This window comes from Anarhichas minor, unplaced genomic scaffold, assembly GCF_050575085.1.
Source record: "Anarhichas minor isolate MPS153535 unplaced genomic scaffold, ASM5057508v1 ptg000040l, whole genome shotgun sequence".
Taxonomy (NCBI): Eukaryota; Metazoa; Chordata; class Actinopteri; order Perciformes; family Anarhichadidae; genus Anarhichas; species Anarhichas minor.
Window position 1 is genome coordinate 4,074,863 of NW_027466486.1, and position 26,594 is coordinate 4,101,456.

The window sequence follows — 26,594 nt, forward strand, 5'->3', positions numbered from 1 at the left end:
TAAATATGTGGCCATGTAATGCACTGGAGCCCTTTTTAATTTAATGTTATACTATGCTCACATTCATCACAGGAATCTATGTAATATTGTGTTTCATCCAGTTTTCACGATACCTGACACAGAAAATACTGGGTGGGACTCTGGTCTCTGAGCCCTGTGTGTAGTCTGAAGGCTACTGAATGGGAACGTGGAAGGGACAGGGTAAAAATGCAATGCACAGAAGAAGGGAGTTTAATAGTTCAATTGGGCATCGGCATGCATGTTTGCCTTTATCATACAACCACTAAGAGACATTTTCAAATTCTAAACAGGGGTTTTCAGAAAAAAAACAAAAAAAAAACTCTTCAAATCCCCAAATTAATTTCAGTGCCCCAAAAACATTTTATTTAAATAATCCCAAACTGTTTCATAGAACTTCCCAAATCCTGAACATGTTCCCATAGGTCCACCCAGCTGATAACCAGGAGGCGAGGGAGTGCCTAATATTGCACCCCAACATCTTCTGTTCCTGCAGTTGCCATTAGGTATCATAATTAAATCAAAAACCTGAATCGTTTGCATTTTAAATTCCTTTGATGGCCCACGGTGGCTGCTTGATTTGCTCCCACTGGAAAGAGATTGTTTTTTGTTAAATTTTAAACTTAAGATCAATGAAATTCACAATGAGACTTGCTTTTGAGATTTACCGAAAAAAAGAAATGGATATTTCAGCAGTAACTTTAAAATCATAAAACCCACTCAACACACACACACACACACACACACCATGAGCAAGTATAGGAACAAATTTATTTCAATTTAAAACAGATACCTTGTCATTATGTTTCTCTCTTAGAAGGCGGCAATGATCATAAGTCATGTTCATGTTTGAATGAGGATCAGGCAACAGTGGTTGAAACAAATACATGAAACACATAAAAAAATATGGCAAGAGTTATGTAAATCAATAATCGATAATAACCAACTGATTGAACCCCCTTCATCGAGGGCTTTGCTTCAATGAAAACATCAAAGCCCTCACTTCCAACACAAAATAAACAGCACATGCAATTATAATTACAGTTTCTTAAAAAACAGCAGATTATCTTTTAAATCTTCAATCTTAAATACAGAATAAAGTCTTTGTGTGTACTTAATCATCTATCCTTTTAGTCTCTGGTGTGTTATATTTAAAAAGGGGGTGGGGGGGTGTCTCAGGTGGTGGTCCTTTGATGATGACCACAGCATTGGCACTTCGAGAGAGCCTTGCTCTAGAGAGAGTGGGGTTGGCACACTCAGTATAATACATAATTTACATTTGGTTTACATACAAAATAAAAGAGAAAAAAAACAGCGTTTTATACACCACTACACAATTGACCTTCAGGTTTCATTGGAGTGAGGAAAAATAAATCAAGTGGTCCAAAATAATAGAGTTCTGGTAATGTTTTCTTATGATACAGGAAGTGAAAAACACAAAAAAAAAGGGAAATAGATTTAAGTTTTTGAAATATGCACCGACTTCCACACTGATGTCCAAAAAAAAAGATAAGTTTGATTCCGCTTATTCTAACAAGCCCACAGGAAGGGAAATCACACAACCACGGTTACCCGAAAAAGGTCACAGAGCACGCTCCGAAACAGCAAAAGGACCGAAACACCATCTTTCATTATTCAAGGCAATGAAAGGCAACAAAAAAAAAACAAGTGTGTTGTAGTGAAAACCCAATCCAGTGTTTCACTGGTCGTCGCTCAAAACTGACAAGAATCAAAGAATGAGACGGAGATTTAGGTTTTGTACAGACTTGGCTTCTCTCTCTCAGCTTGTACATGTTGAGATAAAATGTGTCAGAAACACACTGCGGGCCGCTAACGCGCTACCAAAACCACACCAAGCAGCCAGTCGGCCCTTCACCACGCGCCACTGTTGTAGTGTCCAAGTTTGAAAATAAAACGTGACTCGTTACCGTTAAAGTGAGCTGCACTCAACAACACAGTACATCTTAAACATACTGATAAAATACTTGGGTATCCATACTAGTATATTGTTCCACTTAAATACTGGCATCCTCTTTCTGACAGCAGTCCAACAGATGGCTGTCTGCTTTCTTCCCGCTCAAGGTTAGTGTCATTTTCAGCAGACAAAATGGCAGTTAAGGACCACACGCGTTTAGAAATATACATTTTAGCCCCATTAACCTAGTGTTCACTGCATAACTCTTTAGTTTTTAGACCGATTCTCTTGTCTTTTTGGCAGCCTGTCGTTTCTGTTCACCGAAGAAAATCAACCAACGTGAAAATGGTTTGAGACGTTTCGTCATCTTGGTTTCTCGTTGTAATGCAGTTGAGAAAACAGACTGGTGAAAGCTCATCTTAGTTTAAAGGGTGCACTAATCAAATATGCGAGATTGTTTAACAGCCGACTCGTTTTGACCTAAAAATAAAATCCTTCCAGTAAGTTCCATACAGTGTGGTGTACAGATTTTAAACCTGGGAAAAAAAGAGCACAGTTCTCCATCAGGAGATTGATTGGATTGGTGCATCCCTCTTTGAATGCAATATCAAGGGACTGTTGAAGCAGCCCCTTCTCACTTAACACCAACAATCGCACAATAATGTTTTTAAAAAGGTGACTCAATGTCAACTGTGGATCGGATTCGCTCAGAATCAAGTTTAAACTCTGCAAGTTACTTCTCATACCTGCTAGAGTGAACAGAGGCCGATAGCTGCTCGCAAAGAAGGAAATCAATTTAAAAATAGGAGAAATGGTCATCAATAAAGTAAAAGATCTGTAGTTAATGGATTAAAACATGCAAAGCCACAAGCATGGTCATTAAGTCAAATACTTGGGGGGGGGGGGACATGAAATACTTGTCCTGGTAGTAGTGTATTTAGTGAAAAGTGTTTGTACACTGCGTGAGGCATCACAGGTAACACTGTGATACCAAATGCATACAAATAAGTAGAAGTGGAGAGTCAGATAATGGGTCCACCTAATTCACCAAAGGGCCGGATACTTGAAATAAACAAAGAGAACCGTTTAGTGTTGGTAAACTCTCTACACACACCGTATGCTTGCATTTACACCCTGCCTATACTTCCTATAGCACAGTAATCTCTAGTAGTGGATGACTTGTTCACTGTGGTCCTGTACTCCACTCCCCCACTGTCTGATGCACTGTGATAGCCCTTAATGAGGATGAAAAATAAGTCACCTGTAGAAAAGGTCAAAGACCAAAAAAAAAAAATAAAGTATATCTGCACTTCACTGGCACTATCAAAGCAAGCCTCAAAAAACTGGAAATTAACAATGCAAAAACCAACAACTGAATTTTTGTGTTAAATTACAAATAGCAAGCATGGACCGCATGGGTCTTCAATCATTGATAAAAAAGTCCACCTACGTTCGTACTGTACATTTTTCTAGGTATGCATTACAGCGCCGAGTCTATAAACCGAGAGGAAATACAAGTTTCTCTTTTTTTTTTTTTTTCCTTTTTCTTAAATCAAACAAAACAAATGTGAGGGCTCCTAAAGAAAACCAAACAGTATAATCATGGATGGATGGAGTTGTGATGGCAAAGTACAACTGGAAATGTCTCGATAAGAAATAGAAAGCAGAGATAAAGTCCTTACTATACCAGACATTCAGGGTTTTTAGTTTAGTTTTTTTTTTACAGCAGTTCAGACTCAAGTAGGCTCCGCCATGAGAAAAGGAGCACTTCAACATGACAGACTCAAAAGCAATCAAATTATTAACACCTTTAAACCTGGTCCATAAATTAGATAAATTAAAAAAAAAAAAAAAATCTTTAATTACTCTTAAAATCATCTCGTCACCATACTGTGAAGATTTCTACCAGCCCTAGTTAATATAGTCTGGAGCCAGAGCGGTCGCAGTAGTAGAGAGGAACCTCTTTTCTCAGACTATTGCTCCTTCCGTTTCCTCTACACCGCTCAGCTCCGTGTAGTCAAGTGAACAAAATCCATAATCACAGTATTACTACTACCATAAATTCATAGGAAAGAACTGTATGCTAATGAAAGAAGTTGATTTTTTTTGTAGATTTTTTTTTTTTTTGCCAAAGATGGTGTACCACAGAGCGTTTTTTTTGTACAGGAGTGTTTTGTGTATATGTATTTACAAACGAATACACACAAACAACGTTTGCAGACTTCAGAGTGCGTTTTCTGTGAAAGGATCATAAACCCCCCCCCCCCCCCCCCCCTCAACAGCAAGCAATCTATATATAAACAAAGTGACTATACAGTAAAAAAACAAAAAAAAACAGAAACACATCCTGATGTGATGTCACAGTCAGGAAGTGTGTCTGATTGGACGGCTGCGTGACGCAGGTGTGACGTCATCAGAGATGTGACCGCATGGATTCCATCCACACCACAGCACTGTGGTGTGGTGGGCGTGTTTAATTTACAGCTTGTGTTTTGTTGAATAAGCTACTTGCAGCCCGAGCTGCAGATGTGCTCCGTGGGCTGATCAACACTGATGACATCACGCTCCCCTCCACATCTGCTTCCGCCAATCGGAGCAGAGCCCATGTCGAAAGCAGGGTCCTCTCACCCGCTACTAGTGTTTTTGTAATAAGGGTGTGGGGGGTGTAATCAGTGGAGCCAGATGCTGTGATGGTCACATGGACGATTGTCCCTGTGAATCCACACAGAAAACATCTGGAGGGGGGAAGCAATGCGATTAACTAAAAAAAAAAAAAAAAGAAATACCATAAAAATCTTTAAAGGATACTTATGTCAAGTAAAAATTCTGGTTGCTTCTTTTTTTTTTTAAGACGTCTTTGTTTTGCAAAGTTTAAAAGTTGTAATAGATTTTCTTTACGAATTCTTATCACCATTCCTTTGAGTCATCATTTGTTAAATAGAAGAAGACGTAGCAACAAATTTCTATCATTAAAAACATTTTTTTTAAGAACTCAGCAATTAAGAGATTTTGATTAGCTATGTCTTGCCCTCTCGTGCTTTTAACTTAAGTGTGTTTATTAATGCATTTACTTCATAATATATATATATTTTTTGCGATTGTGATGCTGACACTGGTGGGTACATTCATAGATGCTAGATGGAGACAGAATCCTCGGCCCCGTCCCCTAGTGTCCGGTGTGAGGCTTCACTTTCTGTCCAAGTCACTCTGTCTCAAGAAGCATGATGCCACCCACTGGTTCCTAGTTGGTTTCAGGAGATACAGCACTCGCTTCCTTCCACACCGATAGGAGCTCACAAAGGACACGACAGAGGATCTGATCTCACACTGCTGAGGGTCAACTCCGGAGGGCCAAAGGGGTTCGATGCCGCTATTCACCAATACACAGCTCCTCAATGCTGCCCCAAATACACACACAAACACGTACCACACCCACACACACACACACCAACACCAAAGTCCCCTTCAGTCACTGTACAGTCCTTGTGAAAAGTTTGTGTGCCAGATAAAAAGTGCCAGAGCCAGCAGCCGAGGCCAAATCTGACACACGGAGCAGCTTTGGGAGGAGCGGGTACTCTGACACAACAAGCTGCCCGAGCGACGGAGGAAGAGGGCGAGCTTTGGTGAAAGAGGAGGGGCGGCGTTTGCAGGTGGGAGGATTTGTGAATGTACTGTACTGGAAAAAAAAGAAGGAAGGGTTCTGTTAGTGAGCGTGTGTGTGTGTGTGTGTGTGTGTGTGTGTGAAAGCCGACATGGTGTGCTGTGTAATGCATGTGAACTTGAGCGCACACTCCCAAAGAGGTGTGCTTTCGTGCAATGGGGGAGGAGATGTGCCGTAGTCGTAGGTGGGCCCTCACACCAGATTGTACTCTTTGAGGTTGAGCTGTAGGATGGTGTCTTTGACAGCTGCAAACACAAAGCGGATGTTCTCCGTGTCCGTGGCACAAGTAAAGTGAGAGTAGATGATCTTATCGCTGTCTGGGTTTAAGTCCACAAACATCTTGAGAATGAACTCCCGTGCTGCCTGTGCATCTCTCTGGGGACCTGGGAAACAGACAGACAAGCACATGCAAAAATTGTTTATATCATTATTATAAACCGAGCACAAAAAAGGAGTGGGTCAGCAATTTGGGAAATGCGTGTATTCCTGATGGATACATGTCTGTGCATGTAGTATTGAGCTTTAGACGGGAGGGGTAGCGTAGCATAATGACCGGGAAACGGCTTACATGACCAGAAAAATACTACTGTGGTGTTCCCTTCTTGCCATTGAATACCCGGTTGTCTCTGGTAAGGCCTTCTTCCATTGGTGGCGTTGTTGCAAATGGTCCGCAATGCAAATATGTTGTTTAAAAAGCCCTACTTTACCCAATAAAACCTGGAAAGCAGTAGATGTCTTGTAGCCCCATAATCTTGTAGGCCTATATTGCGTATTTAATCTGTGTAAGACTTCATTAAAAGTGGAAGCGTCTTCATTATTTTTCTTGCAGTTTTGAATAACACATTAGCTCCATCTAAGGGGGCGGCTTCCGACAGTCCATTGCTAGATTAGTCAACATATACACACACACCAACGTATAGATGATCTCACCATCAAACTCTGGGAAATAGTCCACCAAGTGTGAGTAGGAGATTTTCTCCTCTAGCAGGTCCTTCTTGTTGAGGAAGAGGATGACGGAGGAGTTTTGAAACCACGGATAGGTAATGATAGTCCTGAACAAAGCTTTACTCTCCTCCATGCGGTTCTGGTGCAGAGAGCAGGGGAACAGTGAGAAAAGTCATATGTTTTAGTTTAAATTGACTCATCTCATTGAGATGTATGCATTTTAACACAAGTTATTTTCATGCTGCCTGTGTGTGTGTGTGTGTGTGTGTGTGTGTGTGTGTGAAGAACACTGGGCCTCATTCACCAATATCTTCCCAAGGTTTTTCTTGAATTTTGTCTTCAGACGGTTAGATAAGTCTAAATCATGACGTGTTCTTGTAATGATAAATCCTATTGTAAACTGAAAACGTGTGCATGCGTAAAAGCCCCGCTAATCCACATATAAGGGCATGAGACTGCAGGGCTGTGTGCACACTGTAATAATGGTGGAGCACCAGACTCCAAATGTGAAAAAACAAATTCAATAGTTCTGCCGAATGGTTGGTGAACGAGGCCTATTGTGTTTTAGCAACATTAGGTGTTTTTCTCTTGCGTATTAACTGAATGGTCAAGGTACTTTGATGTCCACCTACCTCATTGTCGGACTCCACCAGGACCTGGTCGTACTCACTCAGCGCCACAAGAAACATGATGGAGGTGACATTCTCAAAGCAGTGAATCCACTTCCTCCTCTCTGACCTCTGACCTCCGACATCCACCATCCTGACGGCAGGATGAAGGTGAAGAGGAAGAGGACAAGTGAAGAATCAAGAAGGGGAAAAAAATATTTGCATGTATTTCTTGATGTTTCATGTTCTCATTACCCTCAATGTCTGGTAAAGGCTGAAAGGACGGTACTTTTAAAAACGTTCTTAAAAGGAGGTGTTGAATCCATCAAGATGTATTTACTTGTGATAAAACTTTACAATAGAGGAACACACTTGTTTCAGGTCCTGAAGTCATTCTCTGGTGTATGTCTTCCTAAAACCGTTTCAGCACATGACCCAAATAAAGATATAGCCTCTCATCCTGGGACCAATGAAAGCCATAACCCGTTTTTACTATCATTTATTTTTGGGTGCTGATATATCGTGTAAAAAACAATAAAAATAGAGGCCATCGTGCAATCCTAATAATGATATTTCAAGCCAACTAGTTTGGGGAAAAAACAAGACTTGATGGGTTCAACACCTTAAGAAGAGATTTAATCCTATTCACAAGTTCTTGTCTATGTGTTTTAAAGGGTTTCAGAGCAAACGTGAGCAGATCTCTACATTTGACGAGGAACTAAACAAACAAACAGTGTAGTGCAGTGTGAATATGCTTTTGTCCTTGTAAATAGGCGAGTCATGCATGCCACCACAAAGATAAAAGCTTCCCGTTTGACACAGATCTAGGATCAGTTTCACAACCAATGCCACTCAGTTTAGGAAATTGTGTTACTTTCATCATTTGTCAAAAGTGCAGTCGCAATGTCTGAGCAGAAGCAGACAAACTGCGGTATCAGAAACTACAGAAATGTTTGTAATGATCGGTCGTTATTGGATCTTCCCCGCAGATGACGAATGAGAATCTATGGTTGTATAGTGAAGATAGAAACACTGCAATACACAGGTAGCTGTGTAGCAGATTGTCTATCTGGTTGTGCATCTTATCTCAGAAGGAAAGAAATATTCTTGCTGGAAGTCTTAAACTGAGAGGCATACATTACATCCGATACTAGATCAGTCTGTACTTGTTTATGCGCTACTGTGAAAGTGAAAAGGTCAGAATGCATTCATTTCTCTACTCGACAGCTTTCTCAACCTCCCTTGGTGTGTGTGATAAAGCACCACACACAGACAATTTGTGAAGTTTTGAAACGCACTTGGAGAGGACAAATGGGGAAACGGGAGGAACAATGAAATGAAGGACATAGATGATATGGAGAGGGGCACAGGAAGAAAAGATAGAGGACAGGAGGCAGAGTTGAAATGTTGATGTAAGATACAGAGGGCACCTCTGGTGGTGGGATCCTTTTCATGGTAGAAGGACGCCTCCTATGTAACCGAATGACAAACTACAAGCTGAGAAAATTGCATCACAAGTCGAATGATATATACGTTGGATGTATGACTTCAGCACATGTGCGTGCAGGCCGACAAGCTGGCATTTGTTGAAGCCGTTCAATAAGAGCAGTCCTAAAGCTGACGGATGTGTGAATCCTCGTGAGGTTTCTGCTTCCCTGAGCTTCTCCTTGACACGGTCACCCTTCACTCGTCAGGGAGTTCAGGTCCCAGTTTCATTAAGCCTTCATTTGTGACGACCGATTCAGTAAAATCTTTCCGGTCAAAAACCGTTGATGTCGAGCCATCATACAAACGGCATCGGTACAACTTTAGGTTGAGCTTCCTGTACTTTGTTGGGCCTCTGGACACACAGGCGCAAACCTCAAGACCAGGTGAGCCATGGTCTCCTGAGAGAGCTGCACAAATCTAATATAAATTCACAAGACAAGGGTGCCCCCTGGTGGTGGCCCAGTCCACCGGGGTCCACAGAGACCCAGGGCCAATATAGGCCCTGCAGGACCTGCTGCCCAAAATAACATTCCTCTACCGCGGAGAGGACGACCTCGTTTCTTCTGCCAGCCGGAGAGAGGAGGAGGAAGAGAGGAGGTGACCCATTTACAGAGACCGGGCACCAGAATGTAGGACTGTGTGTTCGTCAGGGGGCTGTGTGATATGTGCGCGGTTTGTGGCAGGAGGTAAAAGAAAATGTAGGACGTAAAATGGTTATGACTTTAATTTCTATGATTGCAGGGGAAGGGTTGAGGAGTAAGAATGGGATACAGACACTCATCAATGCATCAGTTAAAAGTCACAGGTTATAAGTTCTTTCCAGTGATTTGGTGGACAAAAAAAATCAAACATGGGTTTATTTGGCGTTTTGGACAAAAACACATCAGAGGACGTATGGGTTGATGATGAACAAGGAGAGACTGAGCCAAAACGGGCATCTTTCTACCTGAAAATGATGCTTTGCAAGTCGAATGGGTACTCTATGATTCCTGTAGTGGGGATGCGCACCCTGAGCACATCCTGCTGAGTGGGAAGATAGCTGGAATCTGCAATACGATCCAGATCGGAAAGATAACTACAGGCGGGCCGGTCGAGGGGAAAAAAAAAAGAGAGATGAAGAGAAAAAAGAGACAGAAAAACAGTTATATAAAGCGGGACAAGCAATTACCGCAACCCCCCCCTGCAATTCCAGGAAGTGTGGATCAGTCCTGTTGAGGAAGCTTCACAGAAAAGGCCACATCTCAGAAACATAGGGTGTTAGTTAGTGTCACTGCTCCACCAACACTGTATCCAAAAAAACAACACAAGACTTTTGATGTCAGCTGTTAACTTGCAACCGCAGCTTTTAGTTTACTTGACTCCCCCCCCCCAAGTACTTTCGTGGCTTATGTTGCAGACAGTGTGGTGGCATCAGTGACAGTAGGAGCAGTGTTTCAGCAGCACATACAGCAGCACTTGGATTAGATAAAGGTTTGGACAAGTATGACATCAAGGATAGCAGGAAGCATATTCCATAACATATCAACTCGTAATTTCATTTTAAAAAGTTCAAATTCTTTTGTTTTTAAAACAGTGCCCAGATTTGATATGAACTTCCTGGTGAATCTTTGGCATCACTCACCCTTCTTCATCTAGTGTTCAGTGGCTGCTCTCCAAACGCTATAGTGCAACATGTCCGGCCTTAGTTTTGTTCCTGGAGCCAGAACATTAGCACAGTTCTGAACACAAACCACTGATATCTAATCAGGTTGACTAACACAACATCATCTGTATTTTTCTCTACAGGACAACTTGGTCTATTTAGCCAAATAAGTACGAGCTTTCCCCATACAGTTGTAATGCGAGGACATTTTGTTTTTTAGGGTACAATTTACAAAAGCCTTGCCCCTGTTTCACTAATGTGTTAGTATCCTGACAGTGATCAGTGGTTTCTGTCCTCTAGCCACGGTGATGCTGCAGTCCTGGTGCCATGGGGGTACCTGAAGATGCAGTTCTCCAGGTCAAACGGGTACTCTATTATACCCGTGGTGGGTACACGGACCCTCAGCACATCCTGCTGGGTGGGAACGTATCCCTCTGCAGTCACACGGTCTATATCGCTAAGGTAACTGGAGATGAACAGTATGGACAACACTGAAATGAAGTCAGATTCAATGATTTTCTTCTCTTCCTCACATACACACTACACATCAAAAACAAATGGATAGCGAACGTATTTACCATAACATACACATTCCCAACAAAGCAGGCACACCTGCATGCACACTGACATGAAGCGTCATTAATCTGTAGTACAGCAAATCAACAACCAGGGGGCCCGGTGAGTTACGTGCCTTTTGATATTTAGCCTGGGGTCACAGATTATTAGGACGTAATTATGGCAAATACACACAACAGGAGGCTGACACATTTGGCTACAAGGTGCAAGCACAATAATTGTACACCGGGGGGGCAAGTGTATCTCTTACTACTGGCATTCAGACATTTAAAATCAATCATTGTGAAATGACTTCAAAGTCACTGTTTTACTCTCTTTCAGCTAGATGAGACAGCATGAACTAAAGTAATGATCGAACAATTATCATATAGTGTGGATAAACATCTATGGTGGACTATAACCAACATTTAAAACACCCGCTTTTATAGCTGTGGCTTGGCATATCGGGTTGTTAAATCGTGAAATAGGCTGCTGAATTTTGCGATACGTCAGCTGTATGCGGACAAAAGGCTTACAAGGTAATTATACACAGGTAGTTACACACACAACCTGCAACTAAAAACACAACCAAATACACACTTATTACTCTAAAAACTGGTGTCCTGATCTCTGGTCTGGAGACAACTCTGTCTCCCTGCCGTACAAGAAATGAAAGGGTCAATTTATTCTGCAACTTACCTCAGGTGTTATCTAGTTAGCAGATGGATTTAGTTAACGACAAGTAAAAATTGTAAGTAATAGGTTTAAAAAAATGAAACAGCTTCAAGTCTGTCCAGAAACAATGTGAGCAAGTTAACTGTCACATTAATTATAGCACACCTCCATACTTTAAATCCTGGACGTGTATGCGGTTGCCACAAACACACCAACAACGCTTTTCCACATAATCCGTTAGTGGACAAAGTTAAACCAGACAGACTGTTGTACATAGGTTTGGGAACAGACATTATTGTTGTATAACTAGAGAATCAATTACATTGTAAATTTGCAAAAGGATCCCCATCAGATCCTGGCACTGAAATCTGCATCAGTTCCCAAACCAGCATCACAGATATACACTTAACTCAGTCACACGTATAGCATTCTTAAATCCTGGATTTCTACACACGTAGACACACAAAGACAGAGAAACTGACGTACTATTTAGTAGAGTCAGAGAGCTGGTACTCTCTGCGGCGGTCATAGGCCTCCTGGATCCCTGGGTCGGACCACAGGCTTTTGATAGCTGCGATGAAGTGATAGTCAAACCCATTGATCTTCTCAATGTCCACCTCCTTCACAAGCATGGCGTTGGACTGAAAAAAACACAAGCAATGGAAAAAAAGTTGAGATAAATCGAGATGTAAGACAATGATGAACTTGTTTCTGAAGATATTTGTAGGCAACTTTCTTTATTGTCCGTTTGGACCTGGTGGCTGATGACCCACATATTCTACTTATTCTACAAAATTAAGGTTTCTTCAAGACAAATTCAACGCATATCTTCTTGTGCAACTGAACATTTTTCCTAGGAATTAAACGCAGTTTGTCTAACTGGGAAAACAACAGATGAAGAGGTTGTAGGATGATGAATAGCAGTAGCTCCCATCAACTTTGCTATTTTTTTTTGTTTGTTTATTACTGGAGCGCAGAGCCTGAGACGATCTCTGCCAGATCTGCCGTACCAAAACGCCATCAAAAGTGGAGATGACCCAGGAAGAGAGAGATGAGAGCCGAGGACAAAGCTAAGCTAACCCAGCTAGGACCTAATGCTATTCCACTACCCGGCCTACGCTGATGTCCGGACAGCAGGACAGAGCGCTGGACCCCGCTGGGACGAGAGGAGGGGGCCTCTGTGTTTACGTCAATGATTGTTGGTGCTCAAACACAGAGTTGATGTGGAATCTTTAACGTTAAGATGCCTAGAGAAGGTTTATCCATGTGAAGAGTAACAGACATGATGGACATTAGACAATGGCCATACTGTAAATGTATAATGCACAACAGACATGCTATGAGGAGGAGAAAAAAGAGAAACACCTTTAGTGGGACACAACCATGACATGTCTATCCAAACATCCTTGTTTCCCCACATACGTTCATACCCTACCTACTATTATATGTTTTCATAGCTGTGACTTGATATTAGATACGCGAGACAGAAATTAATACTTTTCTTAACTTTACAGTGTTTTTAGAAAGGTCTTTACAGCACTTACTAATATACACACACACATTACTGTGATCCAACTATATGGGCCCATTGTGCTGTATCCGTAGAAATAGAATTGGAGTAGAACGGACATTGTTTGCAGAAGTAATTTGCCTAAAATAAAATGGTGATTGTTGTTATACACACAATCAGTGGGGCTGTATGCGTGCGTCACACAATATTGCTCCGCCCCTAAGCCGGCAGTGGAGCTAGTCACAGAGCCAATCAATGTCTGTTCAGGCCAATTAACACTTTTCTTACTTAAACAAAAGTGCAAAGTGTGGATTACATTCACCTTGCATTCCAGGTGTAAATGAGTCTTCAATTGGAGGTTCACAATAAGGACTGGAATTGAGAACTACAGTAGCATACAACAATAGACTATGTAGTTGTATTGTTCACACACCATCGGTAACTAGTTTCAGTTATTTTAATGAATATACAAATCAAACGGATGCCTCCGGTACCGAGAAATTAAGCGGAAATACCATAAATATATCTCCGTTAATGGCAACAATTCAGGGGGTGAATTTGTCTATAACTCGCCCGTTTATATTATATTAAGACTTTAGGCATGTTGCTCTCCCACAGGTCTCTCGCTCTTTTCTCCCCGTTAAAGGGTTTTTCCTGTTCCGGTGTGAGGGTTCCGGGACAGAGGATGTCGCACGTGTACAGATTGTAAAGCCCTCCGAGGGAAATTTGTAATTTGGGGCTATACAAAAATAAATTGAATTGAATTGAAGGCGTGGCAGCTTTGAGTGACAGGTGGGTGCTGTCTTAGGTCCATATTCTATAGTACAAAATACTCAATTATCATATCTGAAGCAGACTTCATCACTGGTTGACGTGGCTGGGGCTTGCTTAAAATACAAATGATTTCTGATCGGCTGTGGTCTTTCACTACACACTATCCCCATGGAAGTTTAGAAATCACACCTTTCAAATAACCAAAGGCGACTCTGGAACAAATGACCGTTAGGATATTTTCTTATTACCGAGTCAGTCCTTACCCGATTCTGTTCAAATTTGTAGGGGATCTTAAGGGTCTCAGTGGCGCGGATCATGGCCTGCATGGAGGTGAAGATGTTCTGGTAAACAAGCCGGATGAAGCCTCTCTTATCTTCGTCTGAGTACCCAGCTCCGTGAATGATTCTCATCTGCTTGATGAAGGTGCTCTTGCCACTTTCTCCGGTACCTGAACAGAACAAGGGAGGCAAATAGTTAGTATAGGTAGAAACGCAGCAAACTTACGGTGTGGGCATAGTGAGACGGCACGGCAAAGGCCTGCGTAGTCTTGTTTAAGACGTAATACACTCTAAAACACACACAGTACAGTCTTATATCAAGGATACAAAACATCTAAAGAAAATACTACACTTTATAAGCCCAGTAAAGTCACTTTCCAATCATCTATGCATCAACTGTCAAAAAGTGGTAAAAAAGTCAGCACAGCATAAGACTTTATACACCAGAAGCAGTACGACGGTGCTTCTGATGATAGAACATTGGCAACCATTTTGAGAAATTGGCAACCTGTTCTTGGCCAATATATATATATATATATATATATATATATATATATATATATATAAAAATAAAAAATAGGAACAGCACATAGCAATTGTGCACCCCGCTATAAATAAATGTCGCATTAGTGACATTTGGCATTTACTCACGTGTGCGTATAGGCATCTGTTTTAGAGATAAAACGATAAAAAGCAAACTACAAAGAATGTATTTACTGTAATAAAACCGTTATACCAACTAATGACCTGAACTTTATGGTAATCCTGGATTTTTAAACAAAAAAAACAACAAAAAAAACATTTTCTGTGTATTATACATCCATATACAACCAAGAGAACATTTACTAGATCACAATATTCAATTAAAAATCACATTTCCCGTGATCAGGATTATATTCGTATTGCTCACTCCACTTAAGCGCTAGAGCCCTTTCCCTTCCAATTAGTGGACAACTCATTTTGAAATCAGATTGATCGCAAAAGACGATTACAACAACCTCAAGTCTGCGATCTGAGACGGATGATCCACGAAAAGGCAAAAATGGCAGAAAACTTTGATGCCAGCTGAAGAGATCCAAGAACATGCTGCAGCCCGTTTGTGTATCTGATGTTTTATTAGTGTTCATTCATTACCAGCATAAGCCGGTAAAAATTAAGTAATGGTCTAAAAATGTGGTGCTCATCTAAGTCAGTTTTACACGTTATAAAAATCCTTCTACAGAAATTCCAAATATATTAACTAAAGCTGGTTACGAGCGCTTATATTTCAAAACGTCAGGATGTTATCGCACAGTTTGGAGAGTGAACGAATCAACAATGTTTCCAGGAAGAGGAGGAGATGCGAGTGTGTGGGGGGAATACAATCTAATTTGATGAATATGACGAAGACGACGTGCCCTACATTTAGTATCTAGCACTGAACTGCCTCTGCCGAAAGGTGACAGCAGGGGTCGTTGTCAAAAGGCTGCATTCCTTCAGTGATCCTCCTCTGGACTCCTGAGCCCATATCTGGCTGGAAGATCATCACTTTGAGTGGTGTCAGGTTTCCAGATTCACACATATGGTAAGGAGCCCGAGAAGAGGCTTTGGAAGACAGGCATGTGCTTCTAAAGATTTATTCTGAATCTACCAAAACACCCTGAAATTCAGTGGAAAAATAAATAATCTCTGCATCGAGTAAAAACGCACGTTTTCAAGCTTTTCAAGACCGACGGTGATTGCCAAAAATAATCCCCCACTTGGCTTGGTGTGTTGGGTCTAACCCACATTTCACACTAGCCCTCTATGTTCTACATGCCCAGAAACACAACCCCCCGGCCACACACACAAAATAAAAAAGAAGAAGAAAAAAAGCTGATGAGTGAAATTAAAAAAGGGATCCAGCACATATATAATATCTGCAGAAATTAAAGGGAAAGACGAGGAGGAAAACACACACACACACACTCATCTCAACACCACCTACATTCAAGGTTTTTGAAGCGCAGCCATATTTCCGTTACCATAGCAACCCCTCCTCTGTCTCCCTCTCTTTTTAGTTCCTGTGTTGTTTTTTATTTTTTTTAAACCCCTCCTATCCACCCCTTCTCTCTCTCTCTCTCTCTCTCTCTCGTAGCAGACAGTAAATATAACTGCGAGCCCCTCAGGCCTGCTGTGCTCTTCATCGTTTTGTGCACCACAGAAGAAGGGCCTCGGCTCCACAGAGACTTTTGGGGGTGGGCTGGTGTGAGGTCAGTAGCGGGGGGGGGGGGGGGGGTCCCAACAGATTTGGCGTCAAAGCAAAGGTGCCTATTTGGCAATATTTTGGATTTACTGCCACTGGGACACGTTTGCAAAAAGAAGTCTAACTTCCGATTACTGGTTGCAAAAAGTCAAGATGGCGACGGCCAAATCACCGAACTCGAGGCTTTATAGCGGCAGTCCACAAACCAATGGGTGACGTCACTATGATTAGGTCCACTTCATACAGTCTGTGGACCCATTCCAAAACGGAGGAGAAATACCAGACGGAAGGTGTTTCTGTTTTTAAAGCAGAACCCTTTAATCATGTATATTACCGCTACGCTTTTCTCTGTTGTATTGTTCGCCTTTGCCGCAAACACTTTTCAAACGTTTACTCCAGAGACCAAGGAGATGGCGTCATTTCCTGTAATTCATCACATGAGCGACAAAAGCCCAAGCTTTGGCTTGTTTACTGCCCCCATGAAAATATTGCCACATATCCTTGTTGTGCATCATAACATAGACCCAGCTAATTGAGGATCAAATTCTAAACACACATCTCTTCCCATCTCTCTCCATATTGCTCTGTCGGCTAACTACGGACCACAAACGATGAGGTCTCATTTGATTGGATGAATTTTTGTACACGCCTCTGAGTGCAGGATGAGTCATGCGACATTTATAACTGTTTTACGGGAAGACAAAAGTACTCAGATACTGTTTTTTTCACCTATATTTAGCATTTAACAAGAGAAACAATTAACAGAGGAAACGGGTGTTTAAAGTGCAAAGTAAGAGCTCTAATGATATTGTGGTCACCGACAAATATTTTTCTTTTTGCAATATGTCCGTTGTAATTATCAACACCACTTTTTCGTCACCCCAAGTGTGGACACGGAATGATTATAATCTCCATGATGAGATTTTCTTAAATGAGTGCCATGGCTTAAGAAACAATCTATAGGATCTGGCATCTGTTTCTAGTTTGTAGCAGTTCAGCACAGTGTGTATTGCAGACTAAAATACTGCCGCTTACTCCAAACCTTTTTGTAAAGCCTGTATTTGATTTTATTTTTGCTCACCCACACCTACTCGACCAGAACAGCACTCGGTGCATACTCGCTGTTGAACAGACAAAAGCTATCCTAAGGTGGACAGATGAACTTGTGTGTGTAATGTGCAGTGCAGGCTATACCATGTACAGTATATTCAATTTACAGCTGTGACACCCACGCACACGGAGCACTCGGCAGAGACATCGGCACAAAGCAGTGGAGTTGTGCCCAGATCCTGACAGCAGGCAACACATGTTGGAAAGCTGCAGTAGAGCTGAGAGAGAGAGAGTCCTCTTTCTGTTGTCTTTATGCTCGCGTGTGTTTGCTGGAGTCCTGTACTGTGTGTTGCCCAAGTCATTGCAGGGAAAAGGGAAAGAAAATGGGCCATCACAGTGAAGGTAACATCCATGCCTTGAGGTCCACAGGATCCGTGTGTGTCCACAGTTGGTTAGGCAGCTGGTGTGTGTGTTGTGTAGCTCCGGGCTCCCTTGGCTCAATCCCTTTCCTTTGTACGCCAGAAAGAGGCCAGTTTCTAAGATGAATTTAGTGAAGGATTTTAGACCCACGCTACATTTCGGTTAGCCTTGTGACTGCCTGATTCATACAGTATCTTTCCAGCGCGCTCCTATAAAAGGCCAACATCTGGCTGATGCCAATTTTGAGGTTCTGATAATACTTAAACCTCTGCTGTGTCTATGCAAATTTCTTCTAACCGCTGAGATTGGATTGTCAAGCGCTGCCTAAAAGGGCCGTTCATAAACCCAGATAAGATAACACTGTTCATACCAATGGACCGTTATGTGTCTATGTGAATTTATATGCAGGTTAGCCATGTTGCCGATAATCCACATCTCTTTGTTAAAGGAAAGCTGTGACGGGCATTGCAGAGGGAAGCCAGGTTTAACAGGGATTGCCCTGCTTGAGAATGAGGCCTTTTGTGGACTGCATGGGGATGCACAATGAGAAAAAATAATGGGATATGAGCAGACCGTGCAAACAAAGCAGGCCCTTCTCACACACACACACGAATCTGCTGCACTAAGACAGCGGTGTGTCAAGTCCATCAGGTGTTGTGTCACAAGCTGACATCAGTTGCGTTATGTAAAGGCTTATGAAAGCTAGCGGGGCAACGGAGGATACAGGTGAAGTGTGCGGCGTCTTAACAAGATGGATAGCTGTTACTAACCACACAATGTTTGCATTTCACTAGTTCTTCTTAGTTAGGCTGTTCAGAGCTAGTTTTAATTGTATGCACATTGTTGTTTGGTTTCCCCTGATTCCGACTTCTCGCTCTGATCCGAGAGGCAGTGTTTGTGTGTGGGCTGTGTAGTGTACCTTGCATTGGGCCACAAGCTGAGCTCCTTTTGTCTTTCCCTCTCTCTCACACTCGTACCTACCTGGCACAGAAAGCGTTATCAAACCCAAGTAGTGTGTGAGCTATTAAAAGGTGACCCCTTTTTTCTAGGTCATATCCAAAAAAGAATGGACAGATTCTAGTTATGAATATCCAAAATTCTTGACTGAGATGGAGGAGAATGGAGAGGCATATTTCTAGCCTAAGGGAGGTTAGGAGGGGTTGTGAAAAAGGGGGTAGAGAGAGAGAGAGAGAGAGTGTATTTGTGGGGGAGAGCTGGTGAGGGCATGTTAACGGTTGTGGCTGGTGCTGGTACAATCTGGGGAGGAAAAAAGGGAAGACAGAGGCTCGTAGTGTGTTGTCTGGTGAAAGAGGGACACGATACTTAAAGAGAACACAGCAGAGGGAGATCTTGTGACAGGGTCACGAGAAATAAATCAGACATCAAGCTGGAGAGCGATCCTCTTGCTCACTACCGGGACATTAGTGCCGCAGCGCAATACAAAGAAAATGCTCTCCGTGCTTCTTTTTGTTAGCTTGGCGATCACAGATTTTATTAGCTCCTTCTGCAAAGCATTGATTCACCCATGAGAAACGATAAAGATCTCTTTAGTGAATCACAGTCTATCTAGTCTCTGTTCTCCAAAATTGGGCATTTTGTTGGAAGAGAAAATCCCCTTTTTGTATCTGAGATTAAGGCATTTCTTATTGCATCAAAGGATAAACTGCTCTATCTCCCCAACATTTCTTTAGTCCTTGGTGTTAGGACCCCCCCCCATAATCTGACTCCTGCTACTCCAATGCATTTTTTTTTTTTTTTAAAGCAAAAGGATTTATGCTCGAATACCATGTAACACCGGTAACGACGAATTCTGCACCAAGCCCAGTCAACACATGTACTGCTCTCTGGTGCATTGAGGTAAATGTATCCACATTAGGTTTTCCACACTAGAAATCCCAAACCACAATGCAAGCCTGACATCCTCCATAAAATGACACGTGTAAGCATGCTCCATCGTTCCAACTCCAACGCAAAATTGAAAGTTGAAGTGACACGAGTTAAAATGGAATGATCACAGAGACGTGTGGGCTTTACTGTACGCAGCAGCTGGTGGGAGTAAACAGGAATGAACATGCCACCCTGTCAGCACAGAGAGGGCTGAAGACACTGAACTAAGAGGCACTGTCCCCGTCCTGTGGGGACTGAGGTAGCGGCGGTATATGGGACAGTCACCATCTAGCCTCATTCACCCCCAAATCTCCAAAGAGCGAGCCGCGACCCCATTTAGGTACGAGTGCATGTGTTCATATGTGCACCAGTGAGCAACTGTGTAATAGACACCATGTCGTAGGGAGAGACAAAGTGTGTGTGTGGCTGTCTAAGGTTGACCGCCTGAACATTTACTGGAATGTTCTGTGATGAAGAACGCACAGTGGGGTGCGTGCTTAATGTGTTACCTGTTGACTTGAAGTGACTTTAATTTCATACTATAGTTCATTATAAATGATCGTAACTGGACACTAGATACTGTACGGAGTGAGACACAGACTGCGTTAAAGCCACAGAACCTACTGCAATCGTGCTTCACGAGTTGTCCTACTGTACAAACAGTGCCTCCATCACAGTCTCATAACAAAACATTTCTAAACAAACTTAAGTGCCACACAAAGTAGCTGCAGTGTTTCCAAGGCCTCACGCATAATGCAGGACACACACGCAGACTTGTTGTCACCATGAAACCAAAACCAATGAGCACAAATGTACACTTTTCATGTCAACAAATCATTACACAGATACAATGAATTTTAGAGTCTCCAAAGTTACATTAAAGACCCTGACCTGTAATATCCCACGTTTGAGTCGGGTTAGGGATCTTTATTGCATGTCACGCCCAGTCTCTCCCTTTCATTTTTGTCCTCTCTGCCACCAGTTTCCGCTCCTACTAGTGTCGTGCCAAACCAACCTTCTTGTTGCCAAAGGTTAATGTACAATACTGTGACAATAGAAACTCGTTAAATATGATAATAACAGCATATTTATCAGCGGTGTGCTCGAGATCAGACTGGAGATGTGAACACTTAAACGATGGGTGAGCTTACTCGCCATCTTCCTATGTTTGTACGTTTTAAACAGAAAACATATTTTGATATGAAATGACATCTATAATACAATATAGCCAACAGCAAGTACTTCGTTAGGGGCCATTTTCAGCTCCCTAGCGAATCTCCCTTCAGCCAGCTGTGTTAACGTCACAGCCACACACACACACACACACACACACGTTCCTCACACACAGGCAGCTACGGCACATGGTAAAACATAAAGGAATATACTGCAATTCATTTTCAGTGGGACGTTATTTGTCCAGTAACCTGAAGCAATTTTATTTGGAGATTTGTTTGAGTGAGAGAAGGTCCTGTAACTTGGTGCAGTTATGTATTAGTCAATCTTTTACTATGATACCATTGTTTTTCAAGTTTCCATGAAAGAAAAGTAACAAAAATGTGTTAACGTGTATGCTGTCATTTATAGTTCTTAGAAAGAAAATTGAAATGTGCAAAAATCAGAAGGTCAGACTTCTAAGAATCGGCTAAGAAAATTGCAATCGGTGCATCTCTATTCTTTACCAAAGAGAATCAATTCCTTTTATTCCAAAATCAAAAATATGAATCTTACTCAATGATGACGGTTGGCAAAATATTTCCATTCACAGAAATGCTGAAACCGCATTCACAATGAACCACAGAGAAGTACAACGTGGTTGTCAAAGTGTTCCTCTGTACCTCAGAGAATATGTTAATATGCCACATGTTTGCTTGTCTTAACTCTCAAATATTGCAAAAGCCCATTTCATGATTTCCATATTAAAAAGTATTAGATCTGATCACGATAAAAAGGATTTCAGGAATAACTGGCCATCCGCATAGCTCCTCACATTCTCTCACACACACTCACACACACACACACACACACACACACACACACACACACACACACACACACACACACACACACACACACACACACACACACACACACACACACACACACACACACACACACAGAGGAGTAGAGCTAGAAGATCCCTATTGCCATATATGATCAAAATAAGACGGCTTGGCAAAAGAAGGAAGGTCAGCAATAAACATCTGAGCCTCTCCCCTGATCCTCTTCCTAGTTCAATCAGACTGTTCCTCTGAAGGATGTCTGAACCTGATACCGAGACGTACTGCATAGACAAGAACAACTCAATCAATGAGGACTTGGCAAATGACTGTACATTAAACCTCCACCTGGGATGATGTGCTACTGAGCCATCCAAAACATTTTGGGCTGGTGAGCAGACTTTTGGCCCCTATTTTTAATACTGTGCTCGACAAATTCTTTTGATGACCAAAAATGCCTTTTTGATGTCATTCTCAGGAGTTTTTAACTGATTGCCAGACAGTCTTCATATTTCATGTGAAGCCCACATTTTCATGAAAAGCAAACACCAACTGGTACAACGACAGCTTGACTGGGAGCTTACAGTTTGTCAGCACTTTTGGGAAACCCTAAAGAGTTTGCCCTTCCCTTTCACTTTACTGACTGCTCGCTCGCTCCAGCAGTTCATTTACCCGATGCAGCAAAGGCCACAGCTCCTGGTCCACTGTGTTTTGACCAAGTAGAGGCAAACCACTGGTCTGTGGAGCAGGAAGCTGTCAGTATGGCCCGATATGGCCTCAGTCAGAGGCAGCCAGACTGTGGGCAATGCTGCAGCCCTGGCAGAGTTGTTATTTTCTGACCAAGCGGGTAAGTATGATGTTTTTATAGTTTTTAACTGCAAAACCAACCCTAACATTTACCCTCTCTCAGTCTGGAAACACCATGCCTGTGTCTGGCATCAAATAAAACAAAACCCCATAACTGTTTTATCGACGAGGCATGGCTGTTCTGGCAACGCACCGTGACTATATAGCAAACCCTGGCAGGAAGGGAGAGGAACACCAAGGGAGGGTGGATCTGAATTATTGCAAGAAAAACACTTTGTTGGGAGAATGCTGCAGCATCCGTCAATCTAGAGGTGAACAAACTTGCAGATTAATCATATTGTCTGTCTGCACCGTTAATTTAGTCATTTTTTAAAGCAGGAAATACTAAACACTTGCTGGTTCCAGCCACTCAAAATGGGAGAATTTAAGTTTTTTTGTTTTTAAATTTCTGTAAACAGATTAACCTATCTTTGCATTTTGGACATGACGGGCAAGACAAACAATTTCAAAATGTCACATTGAGCAATAGGAAATTAAAAATGTATTAAGTACTTTTAGTTTCTGAGAGTTTCCCCCTTGAGGACAAATAATAAACCTATTAAATCTATTTAACCACCATGCAACTAACTCTTTTTTACATTCAAAACCCACAAATATTCCATTTAAAACCATATGAAATTAGAGTGGCTGCAAACCGTCTCATTGGATAACCTAGAACTAGAAGCTAATGCCGTTTTTGTTTGATAAATGACTTAAATCATTTAGATCACCACAATTGTTGTTGAATCATTTTATTTTGATCAATAGTTTTAGCTCTACCCTACAAAATAAATCCAGACACACAAGACTAGATGAGGTGAATTATGAAACCTTAAAAAGAAATATGAATCACATGCCTCCACAAAATATTCCAGTACTAATATGTATAAATCCATACAACTAAAATTGAGAATACTTGGCCAGAAGGAGCAGTTGGGCACTTTGCATTGAGTCTAGCTGAAATATAAAACCTGTCTCCTGTCAGGTAGCGAATGACCGGAGTCAACTAAGATGGATTAATGTCCAGTACTCAATATATCCTCCTTCCTCTTTAAGATACATTTGATGAAACACGGTGGTTGAATAGATTTAGTCGCTTCATTATTTGTCCTCGAGGAGGAAACTCTTTTAGAAACAGAGGTTGTCTTCGTTCTCCAGTGATGTGTGGAGAGGCAGGCGGCTCACTGAAGGCTGCGGGCCTGTGAATAATGCCAGGGGGGATAATAGGAGTCAGTGACATCCCAAAGTCTCAGCAGCGGATGTGTTTAACCAAGCCTATTAAGACCTACACTAATCCTGCCTTACACGTCCTTATCCAGGCGTCCACTGACAGCCTTAACTCACACAAGATGGGCCACTTACACCATGACTGATAGCAGGTCGTGCTTGCTCTGCCTTTCACACACCAACACTTTCACAAGTGTTTTTTAATGTCTGCTGTCAAAATTAGGGATGTATTGAAAAAACAACACACCAGATGGTAGTGCAATGTTTTACACAGAGTGTAAATGACCACCTTATTTTTTAAATATCCTGGAATCAACCCAACCGTTTATTGATCATCTGGCGGGAGAAATTTGATTGCAGCACACAAGCAAACCCTTTCAAAACTGCGACACAAAAACAAAACACCCCTCTGTTGACACGCTCACGTTGGCCACCAGGTAGAATAGAGTGCACTAGCGATTCAAACGTATGACGGAATAGAATATGTCCCATCGACGGTGTGGCTCTAATGTGGCCTAGTTATCCGAGCTGAGGTATCCAGCAGGGAAATGAAAAGGAGACACACATGTCAAATAACCAGGGCTGCTTTCGGTGGGCGAGAAATGGGAGCAAACGTTTTGAAACCAAGGATGCAACCTAGATAATTCTAATTGTCCTAAAATTTTTTTTTTTTTTTTTAAAAGGACACTTTCCTTTTTCCAAGGAGCTTTCACACATCTGTTTTAAGTGGCTGGCGGGTAACATGCACACACAGTTAAACGTTAGCCTGTTAGAAGACGCTTGCACACAAAATACATTTTTCTGAAAGCCACGCGACTACACTGGTGATAAAGCATAGCCCAATGTTCCTTTTTGTGCCCAGAGAACAATGAATCAATGCAGTACAGTGCAACTTGTTCAACAGCAGCTCCCTCTTGCCCACACACCAGCTATAAAAATAGCCAACATTAACCTACTCAGATAGACTCCAGGATGAGGGGGCAAATCCCCTCAGTATCCTCTGGAAGGGGTAGATGTGTGACACTGGGGGGGGGGGGGGGGGGGGGGGGGGCTAATACATATTAGAAAATTATAATGGAATGAATGGACAACCAAGCAAGGGCTAACTGAGGCACCTGAAGCTTCATCCAGTTGAACAAAATGTTATGCAACCTGGTGAAAGCAACAGTGTAAAGCAATCCAAAGCTGCTGCTTCTTTTATCAAGTGGCCATCTCCGCCTTTCAACCATCACCAGCTAACAAACCACGGGGGCAGTTTTTTGATGTTAGCCGACTAATTAGCTTGAGAGCTAGTCAATAATGTCAAAACTGGCCCACTGACAAGCATGTGGTATAGCCTGCAACATTAAAACGGTGACATCTTAGTAACTTCGATGCCAAATGATCCGTTGTCTGCACACCAATGCAAATACATATTACTCGAGTAAAGAACCAGTGCGGCTAGCTAGCCAGTCTTTGCAGATATGCACATTAAACCAGCCAGCTTACTGTTTTTTGTTTTTGTTTTTTTTACTCCGACCACGCATTTCGCAAATTCATGCGATAACGTTTCTCGCACTGAAACCTAGCCAGCTAGCAGCCTTAACTAGCAGCATATTTGCTAGCATTGCCAAGAAGGCCCAAGAACGTGAGTTGTCCATACAACGACACACAAGACGTAACAATTAAAACGTGTAACATGTTACATACCGAGAAGAAGTAATTTCAGCTCTCTCCTGGAGTCGCGCTTGTCTCGGCGGAGTTGTTTGTCAATTTCTGCATTGATTCGTTTCGACTCCTTCGCCTCTTCGCTCAGGCAGCACGCCATCATGGACTCCAGAGTCATCCCCTCTGCTGTGGGCAGCCCGGTTAAGACGGGACGCGATACACGGTCTCAGTTTATCAATCTCAGGCGAGGAGGTGGTCTGTCTGTCTGTCTGTCTGGACGTACGGACGGACGGGACTAGCTCGGGGCCTCGCTGTCAAGTTGTCCCAATCAGCCGAGAACAACTGCGACTTCACCCGGGTGTTCTCGGCAAAAATCACGGGAGATCCGGACGTCAAGAGGCGGCCTTAATACAGTTAATGTTAAAACTACTGCCGCAGATTAGCCACTTAATACCTGTTGTATAGCATTAACCCCCTCCTCTGTCTTTTCGTCTGTCACTGTGGTCCAAATTCAATCTTCACAATCTGCCAAAAAGTGGTTCAAAACTGCAGCCTCGCGACATCCGAGCCCGTAACAATTGATTTTCTCTGCAGCCTCACCAACGGTAGCTAGCTGGTTCACGCTACAACAAGTAGTATTCCTAGGTGGTCGGCTAACATTAGCGTGATCGCCGTTATTGCACTTATCTACGCGGCAGCAATGCGTCCGTTTTCTTAAGTAACTACATGAGCTAACGTGGGCTAAATTGCACGTAGCGGCTACACGAGAGCAGAGCCTCGCTAGCTCTCTTAACGACGCCTCGGCTAATGTTGTGTCAACCCGCAGTGATTGGAAACAGCGAGCTGGTTGAAGGAATTCGTTCGCCTAGCTAGCGATAGCAGGGCAGCACCCTATCACGTCCTGACTCATCTTGACGGTAAAACACGAGGCTACTACCACCGCCTTAAAGAGGGGTAAGATGCGGCCCGGCCCGGGTGGCTTTTGCCAGAAATGTATTCGCTGCAAACAGCTGGCTTTCGTCGCTGGAACAAGGTCGGAACACACACACTCCAAGTCTGATGCCGAGCGAGGAGGAGGAGATACTGGGGTGTTGAGTGACAGGCGGGGGGCTTGCATGAAACATTGTTTTTGACAGACCAATTGAATGGGCGAGGGCGGGTCCTCCGGGGTGGGATCCGACTGTGTGCACACAAGATGCAAAACCCCAATATGCATTAGGAAGGGCT

At 42.5% G+C, this 26,594-nt stretch overlaps 1 protein-coding gene across 3 annotated transcripts; it reads right to left on the reverse strand.

The window, feature by feature from the left end:
- Positions 1–215: 215 nt before the first annotated feature.
- On the reverse strand, positions 216–26,461 carry gna11b (guanine nucleotide binding protein (G protein), alpha 11b (Gq class)). 3 transcript variants are annotated; one of them, XM_076108238.1, is made up of 8 exons: positions 25,410–26,461; positions 14,055–14,239; positions 11,994–12,148; positions 10,615–10,743; positions 9,582–9,710; positions 7,172–7,301; positions 6,525–6,678; positions 216–5,977 (listed from the first exon to the last, which is right to left on the reverse strand). In XM_076108238.1, the coding sequence occupies exons 1-8, from the start codon at positions 25,543–25,545 to the stop codon at positions 5,787–5,789; spliced, it is 1,209 nt and encodes a 402-aa protein (XP_075964353.1). In that variant the 5' UTR covers positions 25,546–26,461; the 3' UTR covers positions 216–5,786. The 3 variants fall into 3 exon arrangements, with proteins under 3 accessions (XP_075964353.1, XP_075964354.1, XP_075964355.1); XM_076108239.1 differs by lacking the exon at positions 10,615–10,743 and having other exon boundaries at positions 25,410–26,460; XM_076108240.1 differs by lacking the exon at positions 9,582–9,710 and having other exon boundaries at positions 25,410–26,460.
- Positions 26,462–26,594: the final 133 nt, after the last annotated feature.

Coding starts and splice junctions, on each gene's coding strand:
- gna11b (XM_076108238.1), bottom strand. CDS start 25,545: ATGACTCTGGAGTCCATGATGGCGTGCTGCCTGAGCGAAGAGGCGAAG. Junction 10,744..11,993: donor CTCTCTGACTCTACTAAATA/GTACGTCAGTTT, acceptor GTTCATCTCCAG/TTACCTTAGCGATATAGACC. Junction 6,679..7,171: donor TGGTGGAGTCCGACAATGAG/GTAGGTGGACAT, acceptor TCTCTGCACCAG/AACCGCATGGAGGAGAGTAA.